The 14,592-nt window shown below is 31.1% G+C and overlaps 1 protein-coding gene across 1 annotated transcript; it reads left to right on the forward strand.

Moving 5' to 3' along the window:
* Window positions 1-2,213: 2,213 nt before the first annotated feature.
* On the forward strand, window positions 2,214-14,171 carry LOC106476618 (DNA-directed RNA polymerase III subunit RPC3-like). The gene is made up of 11 exons (XM_013937262.2): window positions 2,214-2,493; window positions 5,834-5,979; window positions 7,980-8,092; window positions 8,309-8,460; window positions 8,888-9,030; window positions 9,523-9,700; window positions 10,234-10,415; window positions 10,513-10,633; window positions 10,959-11,027; window positions 11,143-11,310; window positions 12,224-14,171. The coding sequence occupies exons 1-11, from the start codon at window positions 2,347-2,349 to the stop codon at window positions 12,359-12,361; spliced, it is 1,557 nt and encodes a 518-aa protein (XP_013792716.1). The 5' UTR covers window positions 2,214-2,346; the 3' UTR covers window positions 12,362-14,171.
* The last annotated feature ends 421 nt before the right edge of the window (window positions 14,172-14,592 follow it).

A 14,592-nucleotide genomic window follows, 5' to 3' on the forward strand; every position in this document is an offset into this window, starting at 1 on the left:
TTTCTGCCGAAATAAACACTAGCCGTAATTCTTCTATTAATTGCGCTTCAAAAACCACTGTTTTTCAAGTTTAAAAAAATTTACATTTTCGCCGTAAATACCAAGGCGAAATACCAAGCCTTCATGTTTTGCTAAAATTTATTTTTCTTCATATTTCAATACAAGGATGCCCTTGATGTGTACTATTCAGAATGGACATCCTTTCATCGAATGTGATATAACTATCTTATTGCTAACGTCGCCTTCTTTGATAACTTTTTTAGAAAATAAACATGTTTGTTGTCTTTATTTTTTGTGTATTCAAGATATTGTATTGAACAAAATGGTTATGCGGCCCGCGCTCGTCATGATTTCAGTTATCTAGCCCGCTGTGAAAAATATTTGGTGACCCGGGATCTAGAGCAATAATATGGAAATACAATTTTTGACGAAATTTGTGAAAAATGCAAATGCCTTTGAGATTTTAATGAAAAAAATTTTTAAGAGTTAAAAATAGCGTATTTTAAAGCAAAATTAATTGTAAAACATCCGATTCTCTTTATTTCTTAGAAGAAAACCCAAATAAAAGTCATTACAAATTGATGAAAAAATTTATATCGCATGGAAAGCCCAGAAAAGACAGATTTCTCTCATTAAATAATAAATTAAATTCTTCTAGAGTTTTTTGCATTTTTCACAAATTTCGTCAAAAATTGTATTTCCATATTATTGCTTTTGAAGCATGCACTTGATGCGCGCTTTTCAAAATGGAAGTCTATTTATCAAAACTCGCAATACTTAACTCTCTATCTGTTGTGAAAATTGCGTCTTTCTTCCATTTTTCTACTCTTCTGAAGATAAACTTCACCACAAGGGCTTCAAAATTGGAAATGTTCATTAAAATTCTAAAATCTAAAAGTTTATTACGGCTACCTTCCATATACATTCTCTCTTTAACTGTCTATCTATTCTGAATGAGAGAAATCTGGGCTTTTGATTCGATATAACATTTTCACCAAGTTGTAACTTTTTTTCTTGGGTTTTTTTCTAAGAAATAAAGAGAATCGGATGTTTCACAATTAATTTTGCTTTAAAATACGAACTTTTTGCCTTTTTTCAAAAAAAATATAATTTTTCGTCAAAATTTCATTTTGCATTTTTTTCTAGAAATAAAGAGAATAGGATGTTTTACAATATATTTTGCTTTTAAACTTTTGGCTTTTTCAGTAACAATGAAATGAACTTAATGACTTTCTAGATCACAATAACTGTAATAGATGTAGAATAAATGAAAAATTATATGCTAAGATTAGAAGGTAGAAAACGTACTCTATGCATGTATACCACCTTGTTGCTTTAGATGAATGACACAAAACAACAGGTATCTAGAACGAAAGAAACACAACAACTTTCTTGATGAAATGTTATGCAAAATCCCACATACACTCGAATATTTTAAAACAAATTTTCTAGACGGATACAAAGTCGTAGCAAACATATATTAAGAACTAAACCTAATGAATTGTAGTTTCTTGGAGAAACTTGATACAAGTATCCTTTCTTAAAATTCCAAAAAAAAGTTCCATTTATCGAGCTTTGATTTAGTATTTAAACAAAAAAATTCAAGTTAATTTTTAACCGAAACATTTTTAGCTAAATTCCTGGAAAGTTCATTATTCAGGAAGGTCCGAAGATTAACACAATGCAATGTAATACATTTTGTTATGAACCAGTACAATTATACAATTAAGACAATGCAAACTGTTTACAGTATGTTTGTTTCTTGACTGAACTGAAGAAACGAAATAATGCTTTTCGAGTTTGCATCGTAATTATCAGACTTGAGTTTCTTCTTTCAGTTTTGGTTTGTTTTAGTGCAGGTTTAAACCATATTAGGCTATCTACTGTGTCTACCAAGTAGTTTAATAAAGTTTAAAAAGTCGTTGTTTAGATTAAAGATTTTAACAACTTCTAATTATTTAATTTTATAGCTGAGAATATTCGCCGAAAATTGAAGAATTGTAGCTCCGTTTTATATTTTTGTCTAAAATATTATTATCTAGGTAAATTAAAACTTTTACATGGAATTTATACATGTAATATGAGAAACTCGTGTATGTTATTACATGTTCATTTTTTAAAAAATACGTTAATATAACGTAAATAAAACGTTTCTTTGAAGGAAAAAACTTTTTTATCTACCTGCCATCTGGTGATTGTAATACAGACATGTGATTGACAAGATGGTGTAAACTCTAAAAGTAAATATGTAAAGCGAGTTTTGTATCGTTTTCATTGTGAATTTTTGTCCTTATTTTTTAAAATAAATTAAAGTTCATTAAATCAGGAAAGCTATAATATACAAATATGTCGAAAGCAAAGAACAATTTGTGTTCTGTCTTGTTGAAAGAACATTTTGGAGAAGTCGTTCAAAAAATTGGAACACTTTTGATGAAAAAAGGATCGATGCCGTTACGATTGCTGATTATTGATTCGAAGCTTCCGCTTCAAAAGGTAAGATCAAAATATTTTCCTTGTTTTGAAGTTATATTCTCTAGTTTATTAAGCTTTTAACAGCAATGTGTATATTTGTTGTTTATAATTTAGTTGATTTCGAAAACGTTACCAAAGGGGGTACATAGAATTTTTCAGTTTTACATTTTTCAGTTTTCATGGGCGTTTTTTACCACTTATTCGCCCCTTGTTGATGACTCTTCACCAAATTTGGCATGAAAGTTTGTTGGGTCCATGGGGAGATACATACAAATTTTCAGGTTTGCACATTCTATGGGCGTTTTTTTTTTTACAATAATATATCAGGGAAGCAACTTTTCATGTCCTATGATAACCTTTCATTAATCTTGAATGTACATAACTTCCATCCAGGGGACGGGTACTCCAGCTAGTTTATAATACAACTTTGTTTACATCAAAATTATGTCCACTGTTTTTTTACAAATCACACTGTTTTATATTTATAGCATGATTGCTAAAACGAGAAAATGATATTCATAGGGCTTAGTACTAGTAGTTATAGAGTATATCAATTTTTCTCTTTTTATTGATCATTTGATGTAACATAAAGTCCCAAGTTATAATGCTCTAAGTACAGTAAAGAACTGTTAGTAAAAAGTGAACAAACCATTGCTCTGACAGCCATTATTTATTATTATATATGTTATGCCTCGGATACCCCAAGGCTTTCATACCTGTGAATCTCAGTAGAGTTGGGAACACCCAGAACGTGGCCTGATGCTATATGTAAATTAAAATTTAACCAGTTGTTAATAAGTTGGGTTAATGTTAAGTAATCATGTATAAAGTGTATATTTAGCTACAAGCACAGCTACTTGATAGTAACAATATTTATTATAGGTAATGTATTCTTGATGGTAAAATTAAACTGTCCACTTTTTTGGGCCAGCCAGTATAGTTAGGTCACAGTACTGGACTACAATCCACTGTTAAACTGTGTAGTTCACTGGACTAGCCAGTAAAATTAAGTCATTGTCCTAGGTAATCCACTGTCAAAATGTTCAGTTTACTGGCCCAGCCAAAATGTTCTTTTGTTCATCATATTTACGGTATTAGGTAAAATTAATAAATTTGTAGGTACATAACTGTGTCTGAGTTTACTTTCTCAAAAAAAAAAGACAAATGTTTAATATGGGAAGGTGAGTGTTTTATAGATTAAACATTTAATCAAGCATGGGGATAAAAGTTTCTGTTTTCTCAAACAAACATAATTATGGTATGTTTTAACTAAGTTTGTGGTTCCAATGGAAAGTAATTGAATTTTTATTTTTCTCTGTTTATGGATTTTTAATAATCAGAGTCATGCACGGAAAATATCAGCTTGGAAACATATATTTTAGTTAACATGACTTATACAAGTTACATCCGGCTGACCGTTTTTATGATGGAATTTGTTTTACTGCTTCACACTTTGATAAGCATCTTTATAGACATGGTAAATTTATTATTTTTTAACCATAATCAGGATCATGTGTAAATAAGACCCTTACACTGAAATATCAACTTGGAATGTTTTTGAGTTTGTTCACTTATGCATACACTTACTTTTACAAAACACTATTTTGTAGCTTTGTCATATAAGTTGTTGTTAGATGGAAAGTCTCAATTATATAACAAAAATTACATGATTTTTTAACCCAGTTTCATGATTCTTACTTATGTAAAGAGTTAAGCATCATGTAATTAGACTTTGTCCAACAGAGTTCTTTCCAGAAATGACATTGTAGCCAGTGTAAGTGATTTCTTCACTCTGTACAAGTACCATCTGGTCAGTGGGTATATGGAGCTAGTTTATGTATGATTGACAGATAGTTTACTAATTGTTTTACCCAAATATCAGATTGACAAACAAGCAGTGTGTGCCTCATTCCCCCTACTCCACATCTTTCTTTGAGAACCAGTGATGTGGCGACGGAAACAATACTGGGGATGTTTCCTTAATTTTACACAGGAGAGCTATTTAATTAAAACAATGTTGCCAGCTGGTGCCTTAAGAAATATTGTCAGGTATTAAAAAAAAATTGTGACTGTAACTGTTTTTGTCACAATATACAGGACTGATAATATAACTAATAAAAGTCTAATAGTTAGGTAGTATATAAAAAAAAACCTCCTGTTAATCTCAGGCCTCAGCTTATGAATAAGTAAGCTTTCTTCTGTTTGGGAGTTCTGTTCATCATTGTACTAAAACCTTAAACCAGCTGGATCCTATGTTGGGATGTTATTTAATTCTCGTTAAATGTTTTATTTTAGTATGACCAATGTTGCGTTGCAGACAGCAAGAAAAAGGAAATTTGTAAACTACATATGACAATTTTAAAGTCAGGATCTTTAAATCTAAAGAAAAACTGTAGGTGACAATTAGGTTTAAACGCAAGTATTCACTGTATCTGCTGTTACACCCTTTGAATGACATTTTCAACTGTTTCTTCATGATAAAAAAATATTTACCCATATAGGGCAGATGACGACAAGAGGATATTTACGTACTTTAATTGTATAAAGTATATTAGTTAATTCTTTATGCAAGAATTAGCTATTTTGTATGTACCTCAATGTGCTAGATATTTTGTATGTACCTCACATGTGCTAGATATTTTATATGTAACCTCACATGTGCTAGATATTTTATATGTAACCTCACATCTGCTAGATATTTTGTATGTACAATATTTTGAATATATTTTCTTTAAGAATATTTGGAACAAAACTTGCAAAGTTGAAATACAAGCCTGTTAATGTTTTCTTACCATATTTAAATTGACCATTGTTATTACTAACTAAAGTGTCCAATACATAAAGTTGCTGATGTTCCACTGTAAACTTCCTGCTACAATGTATTCTATTAATATAGAGAAGAAAGTGAGAAACTTGATCAAAGTTTCTGAAGATGGTGAAGGTTTCATCTACACATATTTTAGATAATAGACTGGTTTAAACTGTTATTGGCACTTTTCTAGCCATTGGGTTTCATTAAAACACGTAAATAAATTGGTTAAAGATGACACCATAGTAACACCATCAACCTGATCTTTACAGCTTTCTATACAAAATAAAATGAGATTCTTAAGTAGCAAAGTTCATAAATTAAATTTCACAGGTTGTGGAATAGTCACATTGTTAGAACTGTGGTTGTAGAGCATATTAGAACTTAACTGAATGGTTTATATTTGTATATAATGATTCTACATCAAAACTGGCATGGTGACCATTACTGTTGTATTTCATGAGGAAACCCAAAACTGTTTTTTTAAAGTAGAACTTGTAGTGTGTATTTAGAGAACTATCATGTTTATTAGAATTTCCGATGTGTTTTCAGGTGAAGAAAGCCCTGTGTGTTTTGATTCAGCACAATTTGGTAGAGTTCAAAGTGGGTTCTCGTGGGTTTCCTGAATACACCCTGTTAACAGATAATGCATTGCTATTGTTGAGATACCCACGATACATTTACAATGCAAAAACCTTGTAAGTATTTGTTATTTAACAACTTGTAGCTTGACATGATGGAAGTTCCTGTCTTCAAAACAGACTACACAGCTACTTTTGTAAGCTGTTCGTATAGACCGATACATTGTAGATTCATTGTTTATAATCATCAAAAAAAGCTCTTTTTATACAATGTTATTCTTGCTTCACTGGGGTCTCACATATATATATCGTAACTTCAAGAGATCAACATGAATACCTAAAATATAAATACTTTCCTAATGGTAAAAGCATGGTGTAATTTTACTGTGTTACTTGGACAGTGACATTTTTAACTGGTTAAATTTAAACCTAAATGCTCAAATTTAAAAATTGTAACATGTCTTAAAATCAGAAATGTAAGTTTTATTATTGTTTCCATAAAAAAAAAAAGTTGATAAATAATTAGTAAATTATTTTTTTTCACGGCGATATTTTAATATTATTTGTGGTTGCTTTTAATAGGTGATAAATTACAAAAATTGTCATCAAAATGGCACTTTCATACTTAAGAAAGTAATATAATAATAGAACTTATTTGTCTTGGAAACAATAGAACCAGAATTAATTATGTAATTAATTTAATTACATAAAGTAATTTAACTTAATATAGAATGTATGGCTATAGACATGAAAGTAGTGACATTTGTTGATGGTTAAGAAACATAGAACATGAAAATAAAAGAAATCATAATTAATTTGTAGCCATCTATTGGCTATAAAGGTAAGTTTTATTAAATTAAATATAGTTTAAAATTAAATGTGAAACATAATACCAGTTAAATTTAAATCAAAGTAATTGGTTAATGCTAAAGTAAAAATATTAAGAACCAAAACTGTACAGTTGGTGATGAAAAGTTTGACCAATACGGCTCCCTAGTGGCTCACCTGCAAATTTAAAGGCTTATAGTGCTAGAAATTGGGGCTTAATATCTGTTAATACAGAATCTCACAAGTACAAGAAAGTTACAAAATAATTTATATAATGTGATTTATTTACCGTACTAAACACTATAAATTGTAAAATCGGGAGAATTATCATCACTGTAAAGTTAACTTATTCCATGGAATGTAAAACAATTTTATAATTGTTATTTTTATTATTTTAATTATTATTTTTAAAATACTGAAATAGGTAGCATCACAAACGAAGTTGGATATATATATATTGTAACTTAAAACAAATATTGAATAAAAGTCTGTGTTTATATATTATGGAAAAATTATCAGATAATTATGAGTTAAAATTAGGTCTCAAGATTAGTATTTATGACAAGTCTATATTAAATATATGCAAAATATCATTACAATAAATTGGTGTATATCCAAATATTTAGTTTCCAAATAACTGCAATACATTACCTTAGCTATTTGACTGCCATCTATTATCTGGAAAAGTAACTAATTGAAGTGGGTAGCATTTAATACCATCCAAACAACTAAGTTGTTGTTTAGTATTATTTCAGATTGTGATAATAGATGTTGAATGTAGAAAATGATCACTTCGACAATCAAAAGGCATAAAAAACATGAAGGGTTTATGTATTGCCAAACTAATTTATTGTATTGAGCCTGAAACATAAATAATATTGGCAGTATATAAACCCTTCATGGTTTTTATGGTAGGCTCAGTTTTTTTACTTCATTAAATATGTGGAAGAAAAAGGAAGTTCTAATTAAACTATCCCACGAAATAAACTACATTTAAAATTGTTAAATCAGGGAGAAAAGAAAGAATTAAAGAGTATTATACAACAAGGTTTCATATTGAGATCGTCACTCCATGAAAAATAATAAAACTGTATAGTTGGATTAGTAAAAAAAAAGTATTAAAACGTTTGATATTTTAAATTTCATTTTCAAAAAGATTTTATTTTATTATACTTCTGGAAAATGTAGTATTTCCTATTGATGTGTGAAAAATGTTGGCATAAATTTCAAGCATTATATTTAAATTTGTTGATCGTTTGTACACGAGGCAGAATATTTAATTATTACAGGTATGGAGACACGGGTGAACTTATTATTGAAGAACTACTGACCAATGGTCAAATGACCATGAGTGCCGTTGTGGGCAAGGTCACCTTACGATTGTCTGAAGCAACGGAAAGTGGTAATTTTGTTATTCTATTTTTATCGGTGAAAATAATACAACACGTTGGATCTCTTTTAATGTCAAGATGTTTAACTCAAATACTGAATTGATACATTTTTCAAATGAAAGCATCTAAAGTTTTTTTATTGTAAGAATAATTACTTTTGTACAGACAAAAAGATATTGTAAAATAGTTTAAATTACTTTTAGATAAAATAACTGTTTATGTTTCAGGTGTGTCAGTAAATCAAGTAAAAGACGTTTTTGTGAAATTGGTAGAAACTCAGTTTGTTCAACGTTGTTCTGTTCTGCAGTCGTTCGATGCAGAGAAACCTGTAGCACCCACAATGAATGTATATGAAAAGGAAATGTATTTAATTCCAGAGGTACAAGTTTTTCTTCAGTCTGTATATGGTAGTGATGAAAATCTTGGGTGTTAAACCTTTGTTAAATGGGAGCAGTAAGTCGGGATTTTAACTGTGCGTCTTAATACATAAACTCAAGTATTTATAAGAATAGAAAGAAAATATAGGAGGCACTGAATTCATTTGCAGGAATTCTAATTTCAATAAAACTATAGTGAAAAATATATTGTATTTCGGACGGTTTCAGTAATTATGAAATGAAATGTTTATTTTCACTATCATCTCGATCTTGTAAAAAAAAAAAATAAAAAAAAGAATAAGCTTAATGTTTTAGTACTTAACGGAATTGTAAAAAAAAAAAACTTTTAAAAATTCCAATTGCTTGATATAAATATTTTTCCTGTGAATCTTCCCTGTTTCCTAATGCACCAGGTTTTATTTCACCTAGATAAAGTTGCATCTTATCCGTAAATCAGAAGGCAGTGATGAACCTCCAGCTAAGAAACGGCGAGTGGAAACCCAAGAAGACAAACAACCCGATGAGGATATTTACTGGAGGGTAAACTTTGATCGTTTTCACCATTACCTCAGGTTGGTCTACTTTTTTATTATAATTACAAGAATTAAAATTATTAACTTATCAATTCCAGTCGTTTAAACTATTATATGTTAAGTTGTTTTCTGTTGAAACAGATTAAAGCTGGGGATTATATGTTAAATATATACAATCTCTGTTCATTATACATTTGAAGTCAGGAGTGTACAGTTTATTAATATTGTTTCCACTGTTTAACACTGTACGGTTATTCAGGGTATTATGTCTTACAATGGATGAACAAAACTACGAACTTTAAATTTGTGTCTAGTAAGAGAACTTTCATCATCAACAGGAAGGTAAGAATGCACAACAAAATAAGTTGTGAACTGTTGTATGGCACTCAGAGTGGAGTTGTCTTTAGTAGGAGTTTGACTATTTATGTTGTAATTGTTGTATTATAGTCAGAGTGGAGGTTTCTTGAAATTAATACTGTCAGCAGCTATACACAGTATATTAGTTTTGCAGTCGTGTGTTTTATCCTACAGAGATCAAGCTTTGATCACTGCTGCATCAAGAAGATTGGGGCCAAAGGCGGCAGATATTTTACGAACAATATTAAGGTTAGCAGAGACTCGATCGGACCCCTGGGCTCCAACGACTTGCTGTGTCTCGCAACAAGAAGTATTTGAGGCTGTAGTTAAAGAAACCAACATTGTAAAACCGGTAACTGAAATCTTTGTTATTTTGACCCTTTCCAGCCCATTAGCAGTATATCAAACATTTATATATTCACTTGCATAAAAATTAATAGCTCCAATATCGCACCTGAAACAGCGACTCTTCAAATGTAGATCTTGAAAACCAGTAGGTAAAGTTGCTGTATAGTTACACAACATGCCCGTAACAGTAACTCAAGTTTTGTCAGTATTTCTCTTATTTATTTTAAACTATTAGGACCTATTCTGTCTACTGTAAGACCCCATTCTTTCAACTTGTCAGCGGGATATTTTATAAAGCAAAAAAAAAAAAAGAGTTGGAAAAATAATTACTTAAAACAGAATAACCAATAAATTTAAGTTATTGTCCTCATGTAACAAAACAAAGTAGGCATGTTGTCAAAAGCTTCTGACTTAGTTTCTGAAAGTTTAGAAGTTTACAGAGCTCTTCAACAACTACATTGTGAAATAATCCAAACTTTCTGACAACGTATTTATAATTTTGTTATCATTATAGTTGCAGGTTTATCTTCTTTTCAGGAAATTCCTCCTTACCTGTCTGTTCTAACAGAAGACAGTGCCAGCTTATTGTCGAAAGTGGAAGATCGAGGTGGAGGTGTATACACGGTCACGACTTATAAGGCTTTACAGCAGTTAGTGGAAGCTATTATTATGTCTGTGGTGGAAGACAGATTTGGATCAAAATGTTGCAGAATATTCAGGTAATTTCACCTCGTCACTGTTTTAAGTAATTACTTACTACATTTTTCTGAAACCTTAAAAGTTTGTAGACCGTACTAAAGAAAGTTTCCTGTTCAGGTTGTTACTGATGAAGAAGTATTTGGAACAGAAGCAGATCGAAGACCTTGCCATGATTCCAGCTAAAGATACCAAGGAGTATACATACAAACTGTTCCAGGAGAAGTTTCTGAATGCTCACGTAAGTTTCATAATTTCTTTAAAATTTTCTGTAAAGCACACTTATTTCCAAGCTCAATACAGAACTCAGTGTTGTATCGTAGTTTATGCTTCCGTTTCTTTCCTGCATGTCGGGTCAGCTTTAATAAACCTAGAACTATTAGGGTATCCTCTGAATTATTAATGAAAGAGTTCCGTAACTCATGATTGTTGTTTGCTTCACGTAAACAATTTGTCACAACTTCGATCTCCTGAGCGGTTCCAAGTCATTTTCTAATCAAACTATGTACTGTGTACTTCTCTAAACTAGATTAAATCGGTAACTCCACTGTTCATTTTAATTACAGGAAGTGCCTAGGACCATGGATCATGCCCCATCTCGTACATTCTTTCTCTTCTACGTTAACATAAGCCAGGTACGTGAGAACTATGTTCTAATAGTCTACATTCCATTAACTCAGACAAACGTTCTGTTTGAAATAAAGAAATATATATACATGTTTTACTGAGCAGCCGTTGTTTGATGTCCAGGTGTGTAGAATGGTTGTAGAAAGGTGCTACAAGGCAGCTCACAACGCTATCAGTCGACAAGAGTGGGAAACTAGAGAAAATAAACGGCTCTTGGAGAAACAGCAGAGAGTGGAGGCTATTATCGCCACTCTTAGAGAAAATTCAGCAGACCAAACACAGATTGATGAGGTTAGTAAAGTTTACAACTTAATTACCTGTTGTTTCAGTGTACCTGTGATGGATAGCAACTGCCTGTATGAAAGAAAAGTAAAGTGAGACTTTCTTTAGGTTACTGTAGATATTTGTGAAGCCTTGGGATTAAAGCTCAGGCTGTGTGGTAATTGGCTGGTATTCTCTTAGGACTATGACATCATCCTCTTATCTCTATGGGTTGTCCACAGGTCTCTGTTGAGTTTAATTTAATGTAAATAGCTTCTTTGACCTTTCTTTCAAGTGGTGAACTTTGCCTAAAATTCTCTATTGATCCCAGTTTATGATATGTCCAGCCAAGGCCAATTTATCTGGGTGTGTTAGTCAAGTTGTGGTTTTACATACTTTTAACTATTCTATTGTCCGACCAGTTTCTTCACAACTATTGGTACTTCGTAGGTGTGTTCTTTTTATTTAGACCTGTTGGGTGAATATTTTGTAGTTATTAATTTTTTAAAATGAACTTCGTCTTGTGGTGGTGGTAGATATAAAACAGGAAGAACTTATTTCTGGAGAACATTTTCAGAAACAATGGAACTCGTCTATGAAATATCATGTTTGTGTAACAACTGGACAGACAATAGAACAAGACTGTCAGATCCAGATAATTCAACATTGGCTGGACGTATCAACTGGGATCAATGTAGAATTTTTAGGCAAAGCTCACTACTGGAACTCAACAGACTCTACTGATAATAAGATGAGAACACCAGCCTGAGCTTTAACACATGGCTGCACTACACAAGTATCTAATTAAAGTAAACAGCACAAGAATAACTTACAAACATACATCTAACCAGTTGGCTCTGATATGTCACCACTTCACACACCTACTTAAGACCGACAACTGACACTTCAACTTCTATACTTAGGTCTGCTTCAGGTCAAGGAGGTAGAAGAAATGATAACTCCTCCAGAACGTGCACAACTCAGTCACACTAAAAGTGTAGTGAACAAGTTAGAAAGAAGCCAACTTCAACTTGACGAGACAATGTTCATATTGACCTTGTTCATCAACTTCAGGAAGTGAGTTCCTTAAAACTGTAGATATTTATTCTTTAACGTACGTTACTCAGTTGAACTCCTGAACCAGCAACAGACAGTTGAAAGACGTGATTCAAAACAACAAGTGGCTCTTTCTGCGTCTTAAATCTTTCTTCTGACCTATGAAGATATATTTTTAGGACAATTTAAGTCAACAGTTAATAATACACAATCAGCTGACTGTATAGGGATAAAATAAATTACTGTGGGACTAAGAATAGTCTCATACACCACATGTTTTAATACCACCTTGCATCAGTTAAATCCTATATACAATTCAGCTCACCTGTTAACGTCTCTCTCTGGTCCTTCATCCTTATTTGATTATCTCGGTAGGTTTACAGATATTACTATCACTGATGTTTGTAGGTTGTGCTAAATACTTTTTTTCCATAGACTCGGTCCCCGGGAACGACCTCGTAACCATTTTGTGCTTGTTATAGTTTTCGTACTATAACTTTCAATACAGTAAGCGTATCTTCACAAAATTTTGCAGATTATCAATAAACGTTACAAAAAATATCATAGTTTTTAAACGATGGACTATCCAACATGCAAAGTGATTTGGATTTTAAGATTGAAAATACTTTTATGCATTAGAAAATTGTTCAAATTTCACATGAGAAATCTTTATAACCTCCAGATATTTCCAAACATTTTATTTTATCTATTGTATCTCTGTATGGGATTGGGTGAATCGACCAACGTCATAACCACGATAATAAAATTGGGAAATAGATATAAATAATGTTTGGCATAACATTACACATTTTATTGACCTTTCAACCATGTCTGACTAACATTACAGAAGTTGCAATGACCGGTGCACGTGCACTCATGTTACCGTATCCAGTAGTATAAAACTGTCTTGGCTTGGTTCTATTGCAGTGTTTCTCAATTGGGTAAATGAGTATTATCAGTTATTATTATTCATTCTAGTTGTAGTTTGATATTTAAGTCATAACAAAGAATAAAGTGAGCTGTTGTGAATGATATTGGAAAACCACTATTCTAATGGACCAGTATTTCGGTTATAATACATTATATGTGAACAAGGAGTTATTATTAATCAAGTACATAGCAGCAGAAAGATGATTTAATACTAATATTGTTGACAGAGCTGTCAGAAAATTAAATAACGGGGATAAAAATACTACATTATAAATAAATTAAACCAGGTATACATGGTAATGTTTCTTTCTTATCTTGTCAAATAAAGCAACAACAAAATATCTTTCCAATATATATATAGACCAATGAACAAGATTAGCCAAATTCGTAATATAACTAACGATAAAATTGATTTAATGGAAAGAACTGATATATACAAAATAACAGGCAAATATGGAAATACTTTTATAGGACAAACTAACTTAAAAATAATAATAAAAGTACCTGAACATACTAATGATACTAAACACTTGATTTAATGGGGGAAAACGGCCTGCAAACATCAATGGTAATAATATCCATAATTAAATGTAACAAAAATAATTTTAAAGTATTAAATAAGAATGAAGAACCAGAGGGAAACATTGTTAATAGGTGACGTGAAGTACTTTACTCTTGTACCTGTTCATAAATTTAATTACTTCCGATTGTATACAAGGCTTAAGACATGTTCCCAGTCCCACATTATTTTATCTTTATACAGTAAAATTATCATGTATTTATTTGTTGTTGTTGTTGAGACCGTGGAGAGGCTCATATTAAATTCTTTGACTTTATTTCTCTAATCCTATTTTTACTTGTAACAGAACTGTCATTATTTAGATTAAAATAAACTTCTTACTCTTATACTCTCTGTTCTTGAATTATTTCCTTAAATAGTGTAACTCTTCCAGTCAATTATACAACACAAGAACTATGAACTTAAAGATTTAATATCTATGTCAAATATACAACACAAGAACTAAGAACTTAAAGATTTAATATCTGTGTAAATAGTGTAACTCTTCCAGTCAATTATACAACACGAGAACTAAGAACGTAAAGATTTAATATCTATGTCAAATATACAACACAAGAACTAAGAACTTAAAGATTTAATATCTATGTAAATAGTGTAACTCTTCCAGTCAATTATACAACACGAGAACTAAGAACGTAAAGATTTAATATCTATGTCAATTATACAACACGAGAACTACGAACTTAAAGATTTAATATCTTATGTAAATAGTGTAACTCTTCCAGTCAATTATACAACACGAGAAC

This window comes from Limulus polyphemus, unplaced genomic scaffold, assembly GCF_000517525.1.
Source record: "Limulus polyphemus unplaced genomic scaffold, Limulus_polyphemus-2.1.2 Scaffold11039, whole genome shotgun sequence".
NCBI classification, from domain to species: Eukaryota; Metazoa; Arthropoda; class Merostomata; order Xiphosura; family Limulidae; genus Limulus; species Limulus polyphemus.